The sequence below is a fragment of the Bos indicus genome, chromosome 11 (assembly GCF_029378745.1).
Source record: "Bos indicus isolate NIAB-ARS_2022 breed Sahiwal x Tharparkar chromosome 11, NIAB-ARS_B.indTharparkar_mat_pri_1.0, whole genome shotgun sequence".
In the NCBI taxonomy this organism is placed as follows: domain Eukaryota; kingdom Metazoa; phylum Chordata; class Mammalia; order Artiodactyla; family Bovidae; genus Bos; species Bos indicus.
The window spans coordinates 106,588,809-106,611,605 of NC_091770.1; the positions used below are offsets into that span (position 1 = coordinate 106,588,809).

General features: G+C 54.2%; 1 protein-coding gene and 1 long non-coding RNA gene across 3 annotated transcripts in view; one reads left to right on the top strand and one right to left on the bottom strand.

The window, feature by feature from the left end:
* The window catches only part of CACNA1B (calcium voltage-gated channel subunit alpha1 B), a 216,485-nt gene that overhangs the window by 150,660 nt on the left and 43,028 nt on the right, over positions 1-22,797 (top strand). The window contains exons 21-31 of the mRNA XM_070799820.1: positions 2,685-2,811; positions 5,428-5,557; positions 5,841-5,900; positions 8,452-8,558; positions 13,904-14,000; positions 15,116-15,276; positions 16,561-16,698; positions 17,424-17,625; positions 17,846-18,010; positions 18,341-18,451; positions 18,798-18,881. Coding sequence (XP_070655921.1) covers positions 2,685-2,811; positions 5,428-5,557; positions 5,841-5,900; positions 8,452-8,558; positions 13,904-14,000; positions 15,116-15,276; positions 16,561-16,698; positions 17,424-17,625; positions 17,846-18,010; positions 18,341-18,451; positions 18,798-18,881 — 1,382 coding nt within the window. The remainder of the gene's footprint in view (positions 1-2,684; positions 2,812-5,427; positions 5,558-5,840; positions 5,901-8,451; positions 8,559-13,903; positions 14,001-15,115; positions 15,277-16,560; positions 16,699-17,423; positions 17,626-17,845; positions 18,011-18,340; positions 18,452-18,797; positions 18,882-22,797) is intronic.
* On the bottom strand, positions 2,031-8,162 carry LOC139185940 (uncharacterized). 2 transcript variants are annotated; one of them, XR_011569547.1, is made up of 4 exons: positions 7,960-8,162; positions 5,316-6,476; positions 2,810-4,937; positions 2,031-2,698 (listed from the first exon to the last, which is right to left on the bottom strand). It is a non-coding gene; the product is annotated as an uncharacterized lncRNA (long non-coding RNA). The 2 variants fall into 2 exon arrangements; XR_011569546.1 differs by having other exon boundaries at positions 2,810-6,476.

The following is a 22,797-nucleotide window of genomic DNA, read 5'->3' on the forward strand; positions in this document are numbered from 1 at the left end:
TTTTTCCCAAGAAAGAGTTATTACCAGAGATACGTGTTATCTAAGTGGCCCCATCTCTTTGGAAGGGCAAGCACCTATTTTAATAACCAAAAATCTGCTCTGTTTTATGTTGCCTCCTTAGAGGCCCCCATTGTTTAGCTCAGGGTGATATATATATGCACCTCATTCTACCTTTCTGTCTGAACCTCTCACAGATGTGTGGTTGCTATATTTTTTCATATTACTAATCTCATGTCAATTTAATTCTTAGGCCAGTCAGAAGAACCTAGGAATGTAGAATAAAATTTTCTTCCTTCCCAACAACTTTATAGAGACTGTGTTTAGATTTACTGATTTCTTACGTTACAGACTTTCCTTTAATATCATTTTCTATCTTCCTAAAGTATAGACCTTCCTGCTATAACATTATACATGCATTTCTAAAAATGCCATGTGTTGAAAATAATAGGCCTTATTAAATAATTCAAGGTATGGCAACTCTTTAACCAGAACACTAATAAAAACAAGAATAATCTGAATGCAAAATGATAGCACAGTTGAATCTGTTTGCATTTGTTCCCAGTATCAAGCCTTCAGCCCTGCCTCTGCCTTGAGACCCTTTGCTCCCAGTAGAGACCAGCCTTGCCTTACACCAGTACAGCAGAGACCGGAGGGGAGTTGTGGGGACTGAGGGGGGGCCTCGCTTTTCTGTCCTTTTCTCCCCTCTGGGATTTTGCCCCTTATTCCCAGACAGTCCATCATCCTCACCTCCAGTCTTTCATCACTCCTCCCAGTAGGGGTGCTGCTTTCTGCTTCTACAAATGGGAAAGCGGCCCCCAGGCACAGGTATCTCCCAAGGACTGTTGCTTCTCAGGTTCTTTAAGCAGTTACATGTTTTTGTTCTGCTTTTATGATTGTCTATAGTAGGAGGTTGAGTCCTTTGTAATAAGCCTCTCTGTCATAGGCCATGGAAATGCTGGGCCACTTTTATAGGCTTCTATTGCTTGTTCACTTTTTAAAGACTCATTTTTTAAATTTCTTTGCATATTTATATTCAGTTCTTTAGTTCTTTTACAGTCCTCATCTAAAGGCGCATATATCTGAAGTCCCTTGGGAATTATACATCTATTACTAGCTTCTGCTGTCTTTCACGTACCTCCCTTCTTTTTGTGTTTGTTGATATGAGTTCATATATAATTGACCATAATGCACCCTTTCTGAGTCAGGCTTTATGAGATAATTAAGCCCTATAGAAAAAGAATTGTTTGGCTGCTTTTTCAGTTCTCTCGAGGATGGTTACATAGCTCTAGCACAGAAATTCTTTCTACATGGTGGACGCCTTGGGACATTAGGCTTGCGTTCTCTTCAAGCTGGCAACAGTTACCTCGGTCAGTGGGGATTCTGCGGGCAGATGGGGGATGTTCTTGCCAGAGACGACTTACCTGTGCTTTCCCAGAAGCCCGGGGCACTGCCACTGCACTCCTTCAGCCCCCTGGAGGGAGCAGTTTATTGTGGTGCCTCACTTTCCCTGCCCAACCCAGCTTTGCTCGGTCTTGTCCCCAGCGGGTGATTCTTCAGTTCAGCCTGTTTCTTAATCTGAAACCTGGAGGTACTAACACACGCCAGTAAGTGCTGTCGTGAGGGTGAAGCACCCGGGCCAGCCAGCACATGGTTGTTTTCAGTGAACATCCTGCTCCTTTCTTCATCCCCCGCTCCAGCGACCCATATCTGGTCATCTGGCTTGATTGTGTTCTGTTTCAGTGAAGTTTTTGTTTCTGTCAGGTCTCTTTTTTAAATAAACTGTTTCCAACAATGAATCTCCTTGGTTGTAGCTCTTGTTTTGATCCTCTCCTTGTTTTCCTGATTTATTATTTATTACTTATTACTTTATTATTTCCTTGATTTATCATTTATTACTTATATATATTATTATTTTTATATTACTATTATTATATATTTTTATATATTATATATATATTATTTATTAATATAATTTATTATTATTTCCTGGTTTTGATTTATTGATGAGTTCTGTTGTTGTTATAGTAAATTTATTTCAGGAGAAGTATTTCCATCCAGGCTCTGGCATCTTTGTTCCATTCTTTTAAGCAGAAAAAAAATCTTTGTTAAGTGTATATTGGTAAGGCAGAGGGCTCCCCAGGTGGCGCAGTGGTAAAGGATCCGCCTACTAAATGCAGGAGACACAAGAGACTGGAGTTTAATCCCTGGATTGGGAAGGTCCCCTAGGATAGGAAATGGCAACCCACTCCTGTATTCTTGCCTAGGAAATCCGATGGACAGAGGGGCCTGTCAGGTTTACAGTCCATGGGGTTGCAAAGAGTCGGACACGACTGAGCACTCACACACACAGGGAGGCAGAGGTGTCCACAGCCAGGGATGCCCACCAGGCTTGGTGCTGCTCCCCAGAGACCCTGGTGGAGGGAGAGGTGAGGAAGGGTCTCTGGGTCTTTGCAGCAGACAGCCAGATCCTCAGAGCTGGCTCAGCCTGGCCATTACCCACCTCAGTGGCAATCTGGCTGTGATCAGACGGGGCCTCATGTGAAGCTGTGTTCTTGGCCTCATGCCCTTCCCTGGATGGGTCCATGAGCCTGTGGGGCTGGAGCTTGGAGGGTGTTGCTCAGGGGTGGCCTGCATGGTGTGAGTTTATGAGTTGCACCCCTAACTTGGTGGCTTTGTGCTTGTAGGTGGTAACGTGGACCTGGAAAGCCAAGCAGAAGGAAAGAAGGAGGTGGAAGCTGATGACGTGATGAGGAGTGGCCCCCGACCCATTGTCCCGTACAGCTCCATGTTCTGCTTGAGCCCCACCAACCTGTGAGTCTTGCCACCAGCCCAGGTCCTGCGCTGTCTCCTATCCACGGCCTGCGAGCCATGTGCCTGTGACAGCAGGCGTGCTAGACGTGACCCAGCCATTGCGTGTGTTAGCGTCTTCATAGGTCATCACAGCTTCCCACAGAGCACGTTCTGCTGTTGCCTCACTTTGCGGATGAGGACATGGAGCCACAGGGAAGGCTGGCGTCCAGACGTATCGCCCATCCGTCTCAGTGCCGAGCTGGGGTTTACCCCAGACAGGCATCCCAGGGCCTTGCTTCTAACCCCCAGTGCAGCCGTAGGTCGCCTCTGCGCACACGCACCCAGTCGCACGCTGATCCACACCCTCCCCTGGAGCCCACGGACGCGCGTCGCAGTCACTCACACGTCTGTCTAGTGTTCTCCCCTCTGTTTACGTCATGTGGTCCCCACATGTCACGCATCCACATGCCAGTCCAGCTGCTTCATTAGCTCGACCGGTGTGCAGACAGTGTTCTAGGTGCTGGGAACCGCAGTGATGAGCCACCGATGAGCGCCTGTCCTCTAAGCTACGGGACAGTGGAGAGGCAGGCAGCAGACAGGGCACTGAGGGGCACAGAAGCCCCTACATGGTGGGAAGGGCTAGGAGGAAGCACAGAGCGGGGGCTGGAGGTGTGCACGGGGCGCTGCGGCGCTGAAGTGGGAGTGGAGCCCGAGGAAGGAGAGGGGAGCCCGCCAGGCGGGGGGTGCAGGCAGACCCCACGTGGAACTCACCACGGGGGTGCAGCAGCAGCGTCCGAGGGACTGCCGACTCACCCCTTTCCCATGTCCAGCCGGCCCCTCTGCCCTCGGTCATCTAGCAGTCTGTCCACCAGCTCTGGCCGCCCGCCTTCCGCTCCTTCCTCTGCTCAGCACGCCAGTGTGGGGAGCTCATTCTTTAGGGGTTGGGAGTGAGATGGTGGTAGAGACAGGTATGGCCCCTGCCTCCAGCACTGACTGGTGTGCCCATCATGTGAGTACAGTGTGGGTAGGTAGGGCAGGGAGGTCTGGTGTCTGGGAGACTTCCTGGAGGGAGGGAGAGATCTCGGCTGAAAGCTGAAGGGTGAGAGTCGAGGTGAAGAGGGAGGAGAGAGTGTTCTCAACAGGCGGAGAGAGCTTGCGATGGTCTCGACATGATAGACCTGGGGCTCCGAACAGCTGAAGGCAGTTGGGTGGAAAAGCACAGAGGCACACAGGGCCGATGTGTGTTCTGTGGAGAAGTGGGACGACATGAGAACCCAGAGAAGCTGGAGAGGCTGTGAGCGCTGGGGTGAGTCTCGGTCAGACTGCACTGGAGCCCTTTGGTGGGGAGAATGGAGATGAGACAGAGAGACCGTTTGGAAGGTGGTCGTGGCGATTGGAGGAGGGTGCTCAGAGTGGAGAGGTTTGGGAGTGAAGCGCTTGGAGAGGAATTTTAGAGGCAGAATCTGCAGGATTTGAGGGCAAAATAGAGGTGGAAGGGGGCAGCGTTGTGAAGGATGACAGCCAGGGTTTCTGCTTGATGGCTGGAGGCCTGGCTGTGCCCCGGAGCCCGGGGAAGCTGGCGGGTGGCATGTGGCCAGCAGAACTTGAGGGTCTGAGGAGGGGTGGAAACTCAGCCACAAGATGGACTGGTAGTGTTGCTTTGAAAGAAAGAGGGGCTGGGACGGAAGAAAGCCTGCGATGGAGCGTCGTGGGGGTGGAAGGAAAGCGTCTCAGTTTGGAGGGAGACGTGCCAGCAGGGCACGCGGGGGCTTGGAGGAGCAGCTTGGGGGTGAGGGGGCTACAGCTGGGAAGCGGTGGTTGGGACGAGGAGCAGACAGGAAGGGACAGAGACGTGGTGTCCCTGGGAACACGGTGCTGGTGAGAGGAGAGGTGGCAGGGCTGGCGGGCGGAGGCCGAGCCCGTGGGGCAGGAGGGGCTGAGAGCACGTCTCTTGAGGGGGCAGAAGTGCTGTCTGTGCGGTGTGTTTGTCACCCAGGCTTGGCTTCACTGTCCCCCTGGGAGGCCTTGCTGGTCACCGTCTCCTGCTGTGTCGTAGTGTTTGTCAACATCTGAGCATGTCCTATTGATTTCTGTCTACGCTGTTCAGTGGTATCTTGGTCGCCACTGTGTCCCAGGCCAGGATGTACCTGAACAGATCAGAACAGTCATCGGTGGTGCTGACTAGCGAGTGGAGGCAGACAGGTGACTGAGGGGCAGGTGTGCACACGCATCTCTGTGAGCTCAGACGAGGGTGCCGCGCCCAGCACTAGGGTTCAAGAAGGGCTGCTCGGGGACTGTTGGTGCTCGGCTCCTACCCCACCCACAGCAGAGCTGGAAGCCTGTCCAGGGCATGGTAGCCCCACAGCACATAGACAGGCAGCCCTGGCTGGCCCCCAGTGGAACTAACTGTAGCAAAAGGGCCAGACCAACTTGGCCTGTGAGCCATGGTGGCTGGCCCTGCCTGGGGTTTCTGTAGCCTTCCACCACTCCCGTTCACTCCCAGGAATTTAGTCCCCATCAGTCACCTGGCTGCTGTCACCTGAACAGAGGGACGTTTAGCAGAACTCAGCTCTTTCCGTGGGGAGGGGCCGGGCCGGCCCTCCATCAGCCTGTGTTGACCCGTGCTTTGCCTTCCAGGCTCCGCCGCTTCTGCCACTACATTGTGACCATGCGGTACTTCGAGATGGTCATTCTCGTGGTCATTGCCCTGAGTAGCATTGCCCTGGCTGCGGAGGATCCTGTGCAGACAGACTCGCCCAGGAACAACGTGAGTGCTGCTGTTGGGCTGTGGAGGGGCTGGTGCTGTCAGGGCCCTGTCTGCCCATCAGAGTGTGGGGCTGAAGGTCTGGGGATGTGTCCAGGATGCAGTGAAGACCGTCCCTGAAGGGGACCCTCCCATGGGACGCTGGCCAAGCCTCCCCTCACTTCCCCATGACCCCAGGCTGATGGGTTATCTGTTCAGGCTCCTGGAAGAAGACATGGAGTTGCTGAACTGGCCCCGGCTCAAGCTTCCTGCCTTGCCCTTGAAAAAAGCCTCTTTTTGGTTCCAGGTGCTGAAGTACATGGACTACATCTTCACAGGTGTCTTCACCTTTGAGATGGTGATAAAGGTGAGATGTGTGGTTGCCTTGGTGACTGCAGGGCTTTGCTCATCCCCCCTCGTGACTGAGATGAAGGCATGTGGCGAGTGTGCCCTGGGCGTGCACACATGTGTGGGTGACGAGCCCACCTGCAGAGGTTGTGTTTTGTGGAGACACGAGGTCACATGTGCTAAGGATTCCCCACAGTGTTATATCAGCCTCAGGAGAGCTCGTGAGCGCTGGGCCTGGTCTCCACTACCTGCTCACAGAGGCCTTCTCTCTGAGGCAGACAGGCTTCCCCCTCCTGTGTGGTATGAGCCCAGGTCGTGCGGGGTTGTCTCAGCAGAGAGGGAGGCCGGGACCTCAGTAGAGGAAGGAGAGTGAGGACAGGATGGTGGCCTCAAGGCTCAAAGCTTGCAGCAGGTGGGCGGCGAGGACTCCCGGTGCCCGACTGCAGGTGAAGCACGACCTGCTGTGTGGCCCTGGTCCTCGGTGCCCCCGAGGGCCTGTGCGCGTCCCCAAGGTGCAGCTCGAGGAGGGAGGGCGTGCTCGCGTGGTGGCTCGGGTGGCTTCTGTGCGTGCTCACTCCACTTCTCTTGTGAATCCCTGGGGGAGGTGTTACTGCATTTTACAAACAAGGACACTGAGGCCCAGAAACAGGAAGACACCTCCAGAAGTCACCGCTGCAGAAGGGCAGCTCCACAGCACGGCCTGCCCAGCGGGGCTGACCCTCCGAGGGTCTGCAGGCGCTGAGCTCGGGGCCGGTGTGCCTGGAGCCCAGCGAGGAGGAGACTCACTCAGGCTCCAGAGGAGCTGGAGGCCCGGCAGGATCTCAGCCAGTCTTGGCCGTGCGGAGTCACTGGGGTCAAGGGCGTGGAGATCCAAATGCCTGTTGAGGCTTTAAGAGGCCATTAACTGAGCCATGTCAGCACCCTGACAGGACGTGACCTGAGCCGTGACCCCTCTTCTGACAGGACGTGACCTGAGCCGTGACCCCCCCCCCCCGACAGGACGTGACCTGAGCCGTGACCCCCCCCACAGGACGTGACCTGAGCCGTGACCCCTCTTCTGACAGGACATGACCTGAGCCGTGACCCCCCCCAACAGGACGTGACCTGAGCCGTGACCCCTCCCCTGACAGGACGTGTCCTGAGCCGTGACCCCTCCCCTGACAGGACGTGTCCTGAGCCGTGACCCCCTCCCTGACAGGACGTGACCTGAGCCGTGACCCCTCTTCTGACAGGATGTGACTTGAGTCGTGACCCCTTCCCTGACAGGACGTGTCCTGAGCCGTGACCCCTTCCCTGACAGGACGTGACCTGAGCCGTGACCCGCCCCCCCACAGGACGTGACCTGAGCCGTGACCCCTCTTCTGACAGGACGTGACCTGAGCCGTGACCCCCCCCCCGACAGGACGTGACCTGAGCCGTGACCCCCCCCCCACAGGACGTGACCTGAGCCGTGACCACCCCCCCCAACAGGACGTGACCTGAGCCGTGGCCCCTTCCCTGACAGGACGTGACCTGAGCCGTGACCCCCCCCCCCCCCCGACAGGACGTGACCTGAGCCGTGACCCCCCCACAGGACGTGACCTGAGCCATGACCCCCCCCCCCACAGGACGTGACCTGAGCCGTGACCTCTTCCCTGACATGACGTGACCTGAGCTGTGACCCCTCTTCTGACAGGACGTGACTTGAGCCATGACCCCTCCCCTGACAGGACGTGTCCTGAGTCATGACCCCTTCCCTGACAGGACGTGACCTAAGCCGTGACCCCCCCCCTCCCCGACAGGACGTGACCTGAGCCATGACCCGCCCCCCCACAGACGTGACCTGAGCCGTGACCCCCCCCCCACAGGACGTGACTCGAGTCGTGACCCCTCCCCTGACAGGACGTGACCTGAGCCGTGACCCCTCCCCTGACAGGACGTGACCTGAGCCGTGACCCCTCTCCTGACAGGACGTGACCTGAGCCGTGACCCCTCCCCTGACAGGACGTGACCTGAGCCGTGACCCCTCCCCTGACAGGATGTGACCTGAGCTGTGACTCCCTCCCCGACGGGATGTGACCTGAGCCGTGACTCCTCACCTTGACAGTCACGCCCGGGACCGTGACCCCTCCCTGGGGGGACGTGACCCGAGCCGTGGCTCCTCACCCTGACAGATGTGCCCGGGACCCCGTCCTCTCCCCTGACAGGACATGACCTGAGTGGCAGCTCCTCACTGTGACAGACCCGCCCTGGATTGTGTCCTCTCCCCTGGGGGGACGTGACCTGAGCCGTGGCTTCTCACCCTGACAGACCCGCCCGGGATTGTGTCCTCTCCCCTGGGGGGACGTGACCTGAGCCGTGGCTCCTCACCCTGACAGACCCGCCCTGGATTGTGTCCTCTCCCCTGGGGGGACGTGACCTGAGCCGTGGCTCCTCACCCTGACAGATGCGTCCGGGACCGTGACCCCTCCCTGGGGGGGTGGCGTGGAACATGAAACAGCATCCTTCCTCTCACCGCAGGTCTCTAGGCTCTGGCTCTACCTTTCTTTTCCGAAACATTCTGTTCCTTAAAATGTGTTGTTCCCCTAAAGATGATCGATTTGGGACTGCTGCTGCACCCCGGTGCCTACTTCCGGGATCTGTGGAACATTCTGGACTTCATTGTGGTCAGTGGGGCCCTGGTGGCGTTTGCCTTCTCGTAAGTACCTGGGTCTGCTCTGACTTGCTGGATTGCACCCCCAGAGCTGTGATAAGTGTGGGGGAGGGGAGGGAGGGCCCCCGGCCCCACGCTGTCTCTCATCTGTCCTTGTCCGCTTGGGGCCGACTGTGGGGCTGGGAGGACCTCAGGGCTTGTCGACCCTGCCATACCCTGTGGTTCTGAAGTTGGATAGGCAGGCTCTGCCTTAAGGTGTCTGCCTCCTGCGTCCGACAGAAAGCTCTTGGTGCCCTGAGGGGGCTGCACTACTTGGTCAGCCAGTGCAAGTGGGTGCGGCTGGGTGTCTCCCCTCCTCTGGGGGCGCCTCTGTTTCCTGTGGCTCCTAGTGAGCAACACTCAGCCCTGTTGTGGCTGGGCCTAGACTGGCTCCCTCAGACCCTGCATGGTGGTGGGTGGGGCTTGGGTGGAGCTGGGGGCAGATGCTGGGGAGGTGGTTGCTTACCTAGACAAAGACATAAGTAAGCTCCTCGATGCACAGCGATCCTGAGGGTTGGGGTCATCTCTGAGCCCATGGGGAGACCTCCTCACTGACTCTCTTCTCTTTGTCTCCTGTTGCTGGACTCTCGGTAGGAGCTTCATGGGGTAATGCCTTCCCTCTGTCCCCTCACACTGTCCCACATCACAGCACGCTGCGACCCCACGTGGGCCGTTTCATCACCATGCCTCACCTCTGCTCATTTCCTCCACCATCTGGGCTGCATGCTGCCAGGAGCCATGTCCCCCAGCCACATGTCCCCACCTCACCTCTGGGGGCTGGGTTGGGGGCTGGGGCTGGGCATGGCCCCTCCTTGGTGAGCAGGGCATCCTGACTGAGTGCTGGAGGCTGGGCACCTGGGTCTGGAGGGCAGTGCCCACTCTGGGTGGGAGCTGTGTGACCCCAGCTGCCAGGATGTTGGATATCCTGAGACACTTTCCCACTTGTCTCCTCTGGAAATAGGGCTTTCTTTGCTCTTTCCTTTCCATACTTCCCTGAAATGCCCAGCATCTCTGACCCTCGTTGTTATAAAACAAAATTCACCTGAGTGAATCTGAAGGTCTGATTGGGTTTATTCAGTGATTTGTGAGACAGGCAGCATCCCATCTAGTAGTTAGATAGGCTGTACATGATGGGAGCTGTGTAAAATGGAAGGCCTTCATAGTCAGGGAGCCAGACAAGGTTTTAACTAGAGGAAAGAAAGGATTGCTTTAGGCAGTGTTACCTCAGTGGTGCTCACCAGGTGATTCCAGAAATTTCATTCCTGGGAAAGGTTAAAACTGTAATAAGTCCTGGTCTGCTCTCCTGTGGGCAAGTGGCTGCACTTTGGTCCTGTTTCTTTTTATTTTTCCTTCTTCTCCTTCATTTTTCTCCTCCTCCTTTCTCTCTCTTACCCTCCTTTTTTTTTTTTTTTAAACAGTTCTCCCCTTCTGATCAAACTGTCAACCCAACTGAGAGATGTGATAAAAATTTTAGGTGTGTCCACTGTGCCGACTTAAAAAGGACAATGTGAGAGTTGCAAGTTAAGTTTTATTTGGGGCAAAATGCGGACTATGTCATGGGAGATAGCATTTCAGATAGCTCTGAGAAACTGCTCCAAAGAAGTAGGGGAAAAGGTCAGTAAATATGTGGTTTTGGCAAAGGGGAATACATGCAATCAAGCACATACATTTTACAGAAGGTTTCTGCTCGTGATGAGGAGCAGTCATCGCCATGAAGGATTTTAGTGCTTTTCCAGATATGACGAGATGCAAGAATTGGGCTCATAAAATCGACTCCTGGAAATATCTGTCTGAAGAGCTGTTCTGCCAGTTTTTCGTAGAGCACCGAGGGCCTCATTTGTGCTCTCCGCCTGGAATTCCTTTCGGGCAGGTGCTGAAAGTCAGCAGCTGCAGCAGCTCATGATTTAATCCTTGCAGAAGAAGATGACAAGTGTCAATTTGTAGTTGACATCTGAAAAAAATTTACAACCTGTAAGCTGAGAGTTACCTTGTATCTGGCTGACAAAACCGAGGACTTAAGCCTGGGACACAACATCTCAGATAACTCTGAGAGACTGTACCAAAGAGGCAAGGGGGAGCCATGAGCCACGATACGTAGGAGTTTTTGCAACAGAGACCTGGTAGTCAGAATATCAAAAGATTACTGTTAATTGAAGAAAACTAGGCATCTTAAGGAATTTAGTGCTTTCCTATATATGGGAAATACGAGAGTCTGGGCTCACTGAAGTCATTTCTTTGATGTGCACCTCAGCTATCTGGGGCCAGTATCCTGCCCTTCTCCTCCTGAGTCTCCTCGGGGTGTCCCGCTGACGGGGGCTGGCTCACTGCTCGATGCGGGACACCCTGACTCCACCCTAGTGTCCCGAGGGCTCACTGTCAGCTGCCATGTGGTGGCTTCGTGGCCGCAGCACCCTTTGTCACTGATGTGGCAGGCGGTCCTGTGTACTCACAGGTGTCAGCACCACGCTCCGCTCGTGTCGTGTAGTTTTTGCAGCTTTGGTCTTAGACATGGTATCCGCAGGTCATGATGTATCTGTTTAATCCCTATGACAGTCACACAGATCACAGTTTTAGGTTTATAATCCTCATGTTGGTCATTTTCTTTGCTTCTTTTCCGACATTCCAGTCAGAATGGATACCACTTACTTAGGCTGTCAGCTACAAACATGTATTTAAAGTTTTTGAGAGAATATGACAGACATATCAGGGGCATTATAAACAGGATAATTCCTAATGTTTGAAGTGTATTTTGGAGTGATGGTGCCCAGGTCATGGTCCCCTAATCAAAGAAAGATCCCATGAAGAAGTCACAGATTTGAGCCAAGTAGCTGGCTCCGTGATCTGATGTAACCGATTTTCAACTTCCCCAGAAGTGTTAATCCAGGTACCGTAGGTGGTATTGGCCAAAGCATAGACAATTTATTGCTCTGCTAAAGATAACCGAAGGCTATTCTATTATTAGGACCAACCTTGGCCAGAGTCTAAGGGTGTCTCCTGGGAAGCTGATGTCTTAGCAGGGGACTCTGCAGTGTCTGCAAGAGTTAAGGAAAGGTTCTGATCATATCTTGTGCACATTTGCTCCTAACCAAGTGATGGACTTGCTCACAGGGTTTACTGTGTTTACCCATTTAAGGCAGGGGTCACTTAGGTTTTTAATGTATTTGGAAAGAGAATCTTCTGTCATGAAATAAGGAGTTTCCCTAAATGTCTTGCAAAGATGGTACTGCTGTGGGGTTTCCTAGTGAGTGGAGATAAATCAGATCTACTCAGTTGGGACAGATTGGAATCAGCCCTGGGCAGAGCAGCAGGAGTGAGGCAGCCCCAGCCTTGGCGCTGGGGATCTGGGATTGGTCCAGCACGAGCCTGCTAAAGCCAGCAGGGGCCTGGCCTGCTGGACACTGTCGCAGGGGCCCTCTGAGGCCTGCTGCCTGTCTCTGCTCCAGGATTTGAGAAACCAGTGTAGGGGATCAGCCCAGGGAGGGGATGCGGGGCTTCTTCAGGTCTGAAATTTTTATTCAGGGTTCCAGTCTCTGAGGCTCACTGCCATCTGGGTAGCGAGGAAGACCTGGGTAGTGAGGTGCAGTTTCTTCCAAGGGGATTGTGGGGCAGTCTTTGTTCTGATTGATTTCAAATTAGAGGGGTGGAAGAAAACTGGAAACATGAGTTTGTTAAGTCAGAGCCAGATATTTGAGGAAATGAAGAATTCAGGATCCAGACAAGTTTGTAGGTATACAGCAAAACCTCAAAAACAATTATTAGGACTAGAATCTAATATCGATGGAGGGGCAAACATATTTTTTCTCTCTATAATACTCCCTTTTTTAAAAAAAAACTAAAGATAATCTCAGTAAAAGTAACTTGTTTGTATTAAACTTGGTCTGGTTATTTAGATAAGTGCTGCGAGAAGAGTGGCCGATCATTTAAGTGCTTTTTGAGACTGCTTTGTTGCTGCTAATTTTCATAAGGAGTTTCAGACTGAACTCTCAAAAGCTTTCAAAGCCAGGAAACCAAGCCGAGGACATGGCCATCAGATTGTACCTGCGGCCCCTTGTCAGTCAAAGCCTTGGTCATATGGCCAGTGTTTCCAGTTGTGTCCTAGAGAAGGAGAATAGGTTCTTATTGAACTTATGCGAATAAATATATTGTCATGGAAGTCAGAATACTCATTGAAATACTCTGAATTCTGAAGGAATCAGGGATAAAAAGTAAATGTTTCATCTTTGTTCACAAAGGTAAGGTAAAGTAAATGCCGCTCAGTCGTGTCCGACTCTTTGTGACCCCATGGACTGTAGCCCACCAGGTTCCTCCGTCCATGGGATTTTCCAGGCAAGAATACTGGAGTGGGTTGCCATGTCCTTCTCCAGGGGATCTTCCCAACCCAGGGATCGAACCCAGGTCTCCCGCTTTGTAGGCAGACGCTTTACCATCTGGGCCTCCGGGGAAGTTCACAAAGGTATATCTTACCAAATTGTTGACAGCTTAAGGGACAAGATTTCTTAAAATCTGGAAGAACGTTAATGAACCAGCAATATTTTAGACACATAATCATAAGAGTTATAGTTATCCTACATACCATTTTTGCAGTTTTGTAGAAGTCTCCTCACCAATGTCTCTATATAACTTGAGTCATGTTAAATGCCTTGTGGTGGGTGAAAGACCGATGGGGTTTGCCGTGGAGCCAGGAAGAACCAGGCAGACACCTGTTTAATTTACAGCCACTGTTAGTCTGTTTTAATGTTTCTGAGGCAGGAGCAGATGCTGCCGTGTTACAGGGGCAGACGGCAGGCGGTGAAGGGTCAGAAGGGTCAGAAGGAGGGACTTCAGCCGCATTTGCCACAGCCTTGATAGGTCCTGCTGCTCTTGCCTCTGCATGACAGTCAGCTGGGCGCTTCCCTGACATCAGGCTCAGTCCTGGTGGCGTGAACCCTCCCTCCCTCCACCAGCAGGGAAAGGCAGGCAGGCCAGCCCTTCCAGGAGGCTCCCTGGTGATGGGCATGGTCTGCACTGCTCATAGGCTTGCACGTGCTGCCTGGGCTGGGGCTGCCATCCTGGAGCCCACCTACCTTTACTCCCACTGGGGTCTTGGCATGGTGTCTGGAGGACTCTGGTGTGGGGGGCGTGGGAGTGCTGAATGATGGGATCTGGGGAGATGAGCTCTTCCCACCCAGAAGCTCAGCTCTCCCTGGACACCAGGTGCCACTGGCCTGGCCCCAGCCCTTGTCCACTCAGGCAGCCTGTTGGGGGAGATGCACTGGCCTGAGGCGTCTTCAGGACCAAGGCTACCCTGTCCCCAGTGCTCTGGGCACAGGTGTGCACCCTACCTGTCTACATGGGTGGCTTCTCCCTTCTAGAGGCTCCAAAGGGAAAGACATCAGCACCATCAAGTCCCTGAGGGTCCTGCGTGTGCTGAGGCCACTCAAGACCATCAAGCGGCTGCCCAAGCTCAAAGTGAGAGTCTGGAGTGGGGCCTGGAGGGGGGTGGGGCTGTGTGTGTGCATGTGTACCTATGTGTGTACACGTTTACAGGTAGACTTCGCGTGTGTGTACATGTGTGTGCACACACGTACATGTAGGAATGCATTGCGGGGTGCACATATGTATCTGGCCTGGCCCCCTGCAGCTTCCCGTGTAGGGTGGGGACGAGCATAGCTGAGGAGAGGCCCCCACGAGGGAGGCCCTACATTGTGTGCATGGGATGGGCTCTCAGCTCTGTGACCATCTCCGAGGGGGCTCCTTCTCTGCATGTCCTGTGAAGCTCTTCTTCTTCCACTCAGGGGCACCCACAGGACCAAGTGTTTTATCAGCAGCTGTAGTGCAGAGGTCAGGGTCACAGGGAGATGCCAGGAGAGCAGGGGTTGGGGGATATGGCTTTAGAATTGTGCTGCAGTCTAATTGTTGCTGAGCTTGTGCTTAAATTCACTTAATCCTCCAAGACTGTGCAGTAAAATGTTAGGAGAACCTTTGACCTGTAGGCCGTGGAGATACTAAGTGATGTGAGGTTCTGGGGGGTGGTTTGCTTAGAGCCCATGTTGAAGGGGCGGCTCAAGGGTGACTGAGGCACCAGGGGCAGGGCTGCCAGGGCAGCTGCCCATGTGTGGAGTGTGCCCCATGGGCCCTTGAGAGCCGGGTGCAGATTGGCCTCTGTGCACAGCCAGCAACAACCAGACCAGGGCAGCAGGGAGAGGTTCACTGGAGAACAGGTGGCCTGGGCAGTGGGAGCAGCTGGGAGTCCCCTCTGGTTCACGCACATGCCCAAGTCCTGCCTTGAGCTGGCCTCACATCGCCGGTTGTCTACCTCATCCCGAATGCCCCCGACGGGCAGAGGCCAAGCAGTGCCCTCAGTTTAGCCCTGTGCCTTCCCTCCGTGCTGGCCGGAGGCCTGGCTGAGTGGCCTAACGCTGGCCCCAGCCCCAGGCTCTCCGTGGTGTCGGGCCCCCTGCTGCACCAGCTCTTTAGCACCTCCTGCCCACCCGTCCGGTCCAGGAGGACCCTCCTGGTCCCCGGTGCAGACCCTTACGGGTCCCGGGCTGGCCCCGCCCCCTCACAGCCCTGCCCCTCCCCAGGCTGTGTTTGACTGTGTGGTGAACTCCCTGAAGAACGTCCTCAACATCCTGATCGTCTACATGCTCTTCATGTTCATATTTGCTGTCATCGCGGTACAGCTCTTCAAGGGGAAGTTTTTCTACTGCACCGACGAGTCCAAGGAGCTGGAGCGGGACTGCAGGTAAACTGGGCCCCCTACTGTCCCCAGGGCCAGCCTGGGCCCGTCCTGCCTGCACGCCTCAGGGGGCTCAGTGCGGCCTCCCCTGGACGCCGTGTCAACCCTCAAGATCCAGGCTGGGCCCTAAGGTCGGGGCAGCCCCAGGGCTGAAGCCACTTCCTCATCACTGAGGCCTTGGGCCCCAGCTGAGCAGACAAGAGAAGTGCCCTCAGGGAGGGGGGGGGGAAGGCTGGTGCCCATGTGAGCGCCATCCTAGACTTTGCACACAAAGGGAATCGTGTGCTCTGTGTGGCCCGCTGTACCCGACTCCCGCTGCTTCGGCGGTCAAGGTCTCTGCTGCTATGGCCCAAGTGGTCTCCCTCGCCTGACGGTTGGATGTCATTCCTTTTATCATCAAACCTCACTGAACGGATCTGCCTACCTGCTGGTGGACATTTGGGTTGTCCCCACGTTTGGGCTGCTGTGGTTACTGCTGCTTCGAATACATGTGCAACTTTTTCTGTGCACAGGTGCTCTCATTTTTCTCGAGGATAAGCCTGGAGGTGGGGTTGCTGGGCTGCGTGGTGATTCTCTTTGTCAGTTTCAGGAGCTGCCAAACTGTTTCCCACCAACAGTGTCTGAGAGTTCTGATTTCTTCACGGGCTTGCCAACACTGTTATTTTCCTTTTAAAAAATGTAATTATAGCCATCTTAGTGGGGATGAAGTGGTGTCTCATTGTGGTTTGATTTGCGTTTCCTTGATGATTCATGATGTAGAGCCTCTTTTCATGTGCATATTGATAATTTGTATGTCTTCTTTGCAAAAATATCTATTCAGGTCTTTTATCCGTTTTTAAAATTGAAATGTTCATCCATTGTATAACTGATTGTAATAGTTGTTAGTATAGTGCTGATAGAAAGCCCCTTATCAGACAGATGGTTTTCTGTCTTTAGTCCCATTTTGAGTGTTGATGATTTCCTTTGAAAAACAGAGCTTTCCGTTTTGACAAAGTCCAATTTACCTATTTTTTCTGTGGCCCCCTATATTTTCTTCTAAGAGTCTTATAGAGTTATACATTTATGCCTTTGATCTATTTTGAGTTAATTTGTACACATGGGGTGAGATGGGGGTCCACATTCATATTCTCACCTGTAGATACTCAGTGCTTTCAGCACCATCTGATGAAGAGACCAGTCTTTCTCCCCTGAACGGACGACCCTTTTCAAAAGTTGGTTGACTGCAGACACGGGGGTTTGTTTAGATCCTTTGCCTTTGACCTCTGGCTCCCTCTGTGTTCCCACCCCCAGGGGCCAGTATTTGGACTACGAGAAGGAGGAGGTGGAAGCTCAGCCGCGGCAGTGGAAGAAATACGACTTCCACTATGACAACGTGCTGTGGGCCCTGCTAACGCTGTTCACTGTGTCCACGGGCGAAGGGTGGCCCATGTGAGTGCTGCCCGGCTCCTCACGGCTGCTCGGCGAGAGAGGGGCAGCTGGGTGGGGAGCTCAGACTCTGCACCTGTCACTAAGCAGATACGCCCTAGGCTCTGTGCTTCCTGGTGAGAGGAGGCCCTCCCTCTGGGAGTGGGCAGCCTGGAGGAGGAGGAGAGTAAGCCCAGAGCACAGTATCATGAGCTCCTAAAAATCCCCGCTCAGTGGCAGGGCGCTGGAGGGAAGAGGAGCTGGCTGCTGGCCTCATTAAGCGGAGCCTGAAGGATGCATGTGTTCAGTGCCGCGCTGGATGGCAGGGGCTGCCTTTAGGGCCGAGAGGACCATCCCTCAGAAGGTAGGGGCGATGCTCTGCCAGGAGACTCTGCTGAACTCAGGGCTTCCTGACAACAGGTGAAGCAGGGTATGGGTAGGTGACCTGGTGTGAAATGGGAGAGAGCCGGGCAGCACAGGACTTCTGGGCCTCTCCCGCTTCTCCTTGTAGGGATAGGACCTCAGGCAGCCAAGGCCTCCTCCTGGAGGTCCCCAGCAGCCCTGAGTACAAGCCCTTTGGGAGGGGCAGCCTGCTGCTGGGAGACACGGCTCTCCTGGGGAGCAGGCCTGGCCATGCATGGCACCACCCCAGCTCAGCCACAGAAGCCCTCCTGTGACGTGGGTCTTGTCTTTCCTGGGACCGTGTCCTCCTGGGCTCCCCTGATGTTTGGTGTTGGCTCTTGGCCCAGGGTGCTGAAACACTCAGTGGATGCCACCTACGAGGAGCAGGGCCCCAGCCCCGGGTTCCGCATGGAGCTGTCCATCTTCTATGTGGTCTACTTCGTGGTCTTCCCCTTCTTCTTTGTGAACATCTTTGTGGCCTTGATCATCATCACCTTCCAGGAGCAGGGGGACAAAGTCATGTCTGAGTGCAGCTTGGAGAAGAACGAGGTAGGACTCCCTGCCTTTCCATTTCCAGGCAGCTCCCTGGTGGGCAATGTGGTCAGGGCCCTTGGGCCTCCCTTCTGTGTGGGGACCACTGGCCAGCATGGGGTGGGGAGGGCTGCCTGGAGAAGGCCTTCTGTCATCGGGGCTCTGTGTGTGGCTGGGGGAGGGGGTGTGCAGGGGCTCGAAGGGGTCCAAGTTCTCACTTCTCCTTTCTCCCTCGCAGAGGGCTTGTATCGACTTCGCCATTAGCGCCAAACCCCTGACGCGGTACATGCCCCAGAACAAGCAGTCGTTCCAGTACAAGACGTGGACGTTCGTGGTCTCACCACCCTTTGAGTATTTCATCATGGCCATGATAGCCCTCAACACAGTGGTGCTGATGATGAAGGTGCGTGAGGCCTGCATGGTGGACTGCAGGCGCCCGTGGACACGGGGACTCGACTCTAGCCGGGGGGAGGGCCCGCTCCTCCTGGGGTGTTGGCAGCAGTGATACCACCCTGAGTGCTGGTCAGCTTGGGCTGCCTCCGCATCCCAGATTTCCTGGTTGTCCGTGGGCTGAGATCGTGAGAAGGTTCTGGAAGACACGGGGAGCAGGGAGGGCTGTCCCAGCGCGGCGGGTGTGTCTGCCCGCTGTGCTCTGACAGGAGGTCTTCATGAGCCTGGTGGGGTGGGTCAGGGCAGCTGAGCCCATGGCCAGCAGCACCTCTTCCTTGGGCAGTTCTACGATGCGCCCTACGAGTACGAACTGATGTTGAAGTGTCTGAACATCGTGTTCACGTCCATGTTCTCCATGGAGTGTGTGCTCAAGGTCATCGCCTTTGGAGTGCTGGTATGTGCCTTAGCCCCTCCAGGCCTTCTGGTGTCTGTGTTCTGGCCACCCCTGTGTAGGGGATCTTTGAGTGTTCATTATTTGGAGCTGGGATTCCCTGAACCCCCAGAGCACATATGACCCTGAAGGGGCCCCAGGGAAGCGACTGCCGGGTTCTGCCCCACCTCTGCCCCCACCCTGTTCCTGGAGGGGAGGGGATGTGCAGCCTTGTGCTCCGCCCACCTGCCCACGAGGGAGCCCATGTATCCTCTGCTACCTTCTTGACGAGAGGCCACCTCCTACAGCTTGTCTGCAGAGCCTCCCCACCCCTGCCAGCCCAGCACTAACTGCCCTTCTTTCTCTCCAGAACTATTTCAGAGACGCCTGGAATGTCTTTGACTTTGTCACTGTGTTGGGAAGTATTACTGATATTTTAGTAACAGAGATTGCGGTGAGTAGCTCTCCTGCCCCTGCAGGCCCTGAGCGGTCTCCCCACTGTGCCTCCAGGCCTGGGGGTTAGCTCCTCCTCAGAGGATGCTTCCCCACGAAGCTCCTCCCCAGAGGCGAGTTTGGGGGCTGGGTGTCCTATAGGCACATGCTTTATCTTGGGTAAGAAATTGGTTCCCAGAAGGTCTTCCAGGCTGATGGCTGGAGAATCACTGGGAGTGTAAGTGACCAGGAAGATAAGGATCTTGTAATTTCGTATGTGTCTAGTACGGATGCACCTGACAACTGGTTCCAAAAAGATACAACTAAAGCCAAGAAGGATTTGGAGTATTTTAAAATATCAGGTTTGTTTTACATACGTGTGTGTGTGTGCACACGCACACATGCTGGAGATTCTAGTTCTTACTAAAATGCATGGATTATATCTGAAAACTGACTGAGGGCTAGAGCATGAACATGTCTCAACAAACTTGAAATAATCTGAGTCATAAGCGGTGTTCTTCAAGCACAACAGATCAATAGGATCAAAGATAAGAACATCTCTATCAACGTTTCTTATGTTCAATTCCCTAGGAACAGACGCTGAGATGAGGGTTCTTGTAAAAGTTATTTTTTGGGACATGTTCCGAGGCAGAACCTCGGGGAGAGCTTTGGGGAGGTGGGTGGGGAGAGAAGAACCACAGGGGCTGAGGCTCCAGCTCCATGTCGGGTGAGCTGCGGAGTTCTGTGCCCACCAGGTCTCGGCTAAAGGCTTGCCTGGGGTGTGGATTCCCAGGTACCCGAGTGCCCTGAGGCAGGTAAAGCAGGCTCCCGCAGCCTGTGCTGCTGGGCCTAAGGGCCACATGCAGGGCGGGGGCATCTGCTTGCAACCCTGGCCCCACCCGGCTCTGCCTACTCTTCATGTCAGGTCCTGTCTCTGGCTTCAGATGGTGCTGGTCATGACCTCAGGGAGGAGGGAGTTGATGGGAGGAGGAACAGGGTGCTCACGGGGACCCACGTCATCTTGGGATCTTTGCTGTGGCCAGCCCTCTGCTGCTCTGGTTGCTGGTCATACCAAGTGAGCCAGCGTTCATGCTGCACCGCCAAGGCCCTGCTTGCTGTGCCCTGTGGTGGCTCTAGCTGCTATGATGGTGCAGGCACAGTTCAGACTGGTCCAAGAAACTTCTAGAAAGGCCCCTGGGAGCCCCCTGATTTCCAGACAGACTTCTCCCTGCCCCACGCAAGGGCAGCTCTGCCCTTCACACCTTGGCTGTGAAGAGCCCAGAGTCACAGGAGCCAGGGTGGCCTCCTGGGTCCCACAGAGGAAGCTGTCTCCACCTGTTTGAGTCTGGACTCCTAGATGTGCCTCACTTGAGTTTGTGGGATGGTGGCGCAAAGTCCCCCTGGGCTCCTGTGGGTGACAGGGCCCACCTCTACGTTGGGCCCTTGTTTCCCAAATCCATGCATGTTTTCAGGTTGGGCACCCAGTATATCTATCGGCCGCCCACTCCTCTTGAAGGACAGCTCCGCCATCCCAGTGTCTTTTCTGTGCCTGCGAGAGGCTGTCCCGGCGTTTCACCCGGCCGACACCTGAGTGATGTGGAGGCTGACATGCTAGCGGGTCCTGGGTCTCTCGCCCTGTTGGCCCTCCTTTCTCCTCTAAGTGGATGTCGTGTGGAATCTCCTTCTGGTACATCTCTGACGCTAGTGCATCAGCCAAGGCAGGCCTGACCCGAGATGTGAGTGGTCCCTGTGGAGACCCATCACTGCTGTTTCCAGGGGAGAGTTTCCCACAAAGTGACTGCTGGCAGCACCAAGTATGGCTCTCCTTAGAGGCCTGCAGGTGGCCTCTGCTTGCAATGGGCAGGTGTTCAGTAGTGGCTGTGGCTGTATTCGCTTTGCTGAGGAAGAGCCTGGCTGTCGGGCCCAGGCACAGGCTTCCCCCAGCTGTCTCAGTCCCTGCCTCTGTGGGTCTGCCGTGTGAGTGGGGCTGGGGACGGAGGCCTGCTGCCATCGTCGGCCAGTGCGTCCAGGGTGCGTGGGTTTTAGTGCCTCTGTGGCTGTGGGTGCCGGGGTGGTGTTCACATAGGACACATAGTGTCCGTTCCCAGGTCCAGCCGGTGCCTCTGCCCCAAACCTTGTTCCCTCCAGAGGCCTGAGCAAGCTGGAGTCCTTGCCTTATCACAGACAACTTCTCCCTACACACACACACACACACACACACACACACACACACACACACGTACCCATGCCATGGTAGATTGCGCACACCACTCAGAGCTCTGCCTCACACTGTCTCTTGGGTGGCCCTGCCTGGGGCTCTACTGAGGGCTGTACTAGTATATCAAGCCAGTCCCTCCATAACCAGGTTTTGAGTTTTACGGCCCAGTTTTAGTGGCCATCCCACGATGTGCTGGGAAAGGGTGACCTGAGAAGAGACTGGTGTGACAGAGGCGAGAGGCTGGCTGGGCCTTCCTGTCATGTGACTGTGGCCTCTAGACTTGCTGCCGTGTGGCCCTAGATATGGCATGTCCATTGTGCCCCGGGCTGTTGCTGGGCCTGCAGCACATGACTCGTGAGGGCAACTTTGGTGCCATAGATACGGCGTCTCATGGTCAGACAGTCTCTGTAGGACCTTGTAGCCAGGCATGACATCTCTGCAGATGATGTGAATCTTTGCTCCAGGAGCCTGCTGCTGCTGCTGCTGCTAAGTCGCTTCAGTTGCGTCCGACTCTGTGCAACCCCATAGACAGCAGCCCACCAGGCTCCCCCATCCCTGGGATTCTCCAGGCAAGAACACTGGAATGGGTTGCCATTTCCTTCTCCAATGCACGAAAGTGAAAAGTGAAAGTGAAGTCGCTCAGTCCTGTCTGACTCTTAGCGACCCCATGGACTGCAGCCCACCAGGCTCCTCCGCCCATGGGATTTTCCAGGCAAGAGTACTGGAGTGGGGTGCCATTGCCAGGAGCCTAGGTGACTATATTGACTTTCATGTGGGGACTTCGAGGGCCCCACACAGGTGTTTATCTCCCACAGATATTCCTAGCACCATGGGGCCTGCTGGGGCTTGTGGTCCAAGTGGCAGGCTCCTGACACTGCAGTGTGGACCTGCTAGAGAGCCTTCTCTTGCTCTGAAACCTGCTGCTTTGCGTCAACTGATAAATGGAAGCAGCGGTCTTTCCTTAGGTGGGCCTGCTATCTCCAGGACACACAGAGTCTTCCAAGAGTAGGAGGCGTGAGGTCCAGTGGGGTCCATGTTCAGGCATGGCTCACACCACTGGATTATAACACTCTTGTACACTAGATTTCCACCTCAAACATGGGGAAAGGCCATTTCAATGCTAAATATGTTCTAGAGAATAGAAGAGGGAACATTTCCTAACTAGTTGTATGAGGCTACATCATACAATGTAGCCTTGAATCTTGACATCAAAAATTTTAAGAAGAGTGTAAGAAAGGAAGATCATAATCCATACTCACTCATTAACATAGATGCAGAATTCAAAACAGCATGTAAGCAAGCCAGATCCCGCAGTGTCCAGGAAGAAGTGCAGTCAGGTTTATCCCAGGAACACCAGATTCCACAACAGAAAGTCTATCTCTGTAATTTACATGAACAGGTCAAAGGACACTGTTAATAAGCCTGTCACAGATGCAGAAAAGATACTCAATAAAATTCAGATTTTATTCGTGATGGAAACGATTAGCATGTGTTACCTTGATGAAGAGCATTCACCAAGAAGCCCTATGCAAATATCTACAGTGGTGAAATTTGGAAAGAATTCCCTTTAAAATCAGAAAAGGACAATGATGTCTGTAACCACTACTTCTTTTCAACATTGAACAATATATCAACAGTTCAGTAAGTTGTGTGTCAGCTTAATAAGAACAGATTTTTGTCTGCTTTGCTCACTGCTGATTCCAGTGCTTAAAATAGTGCC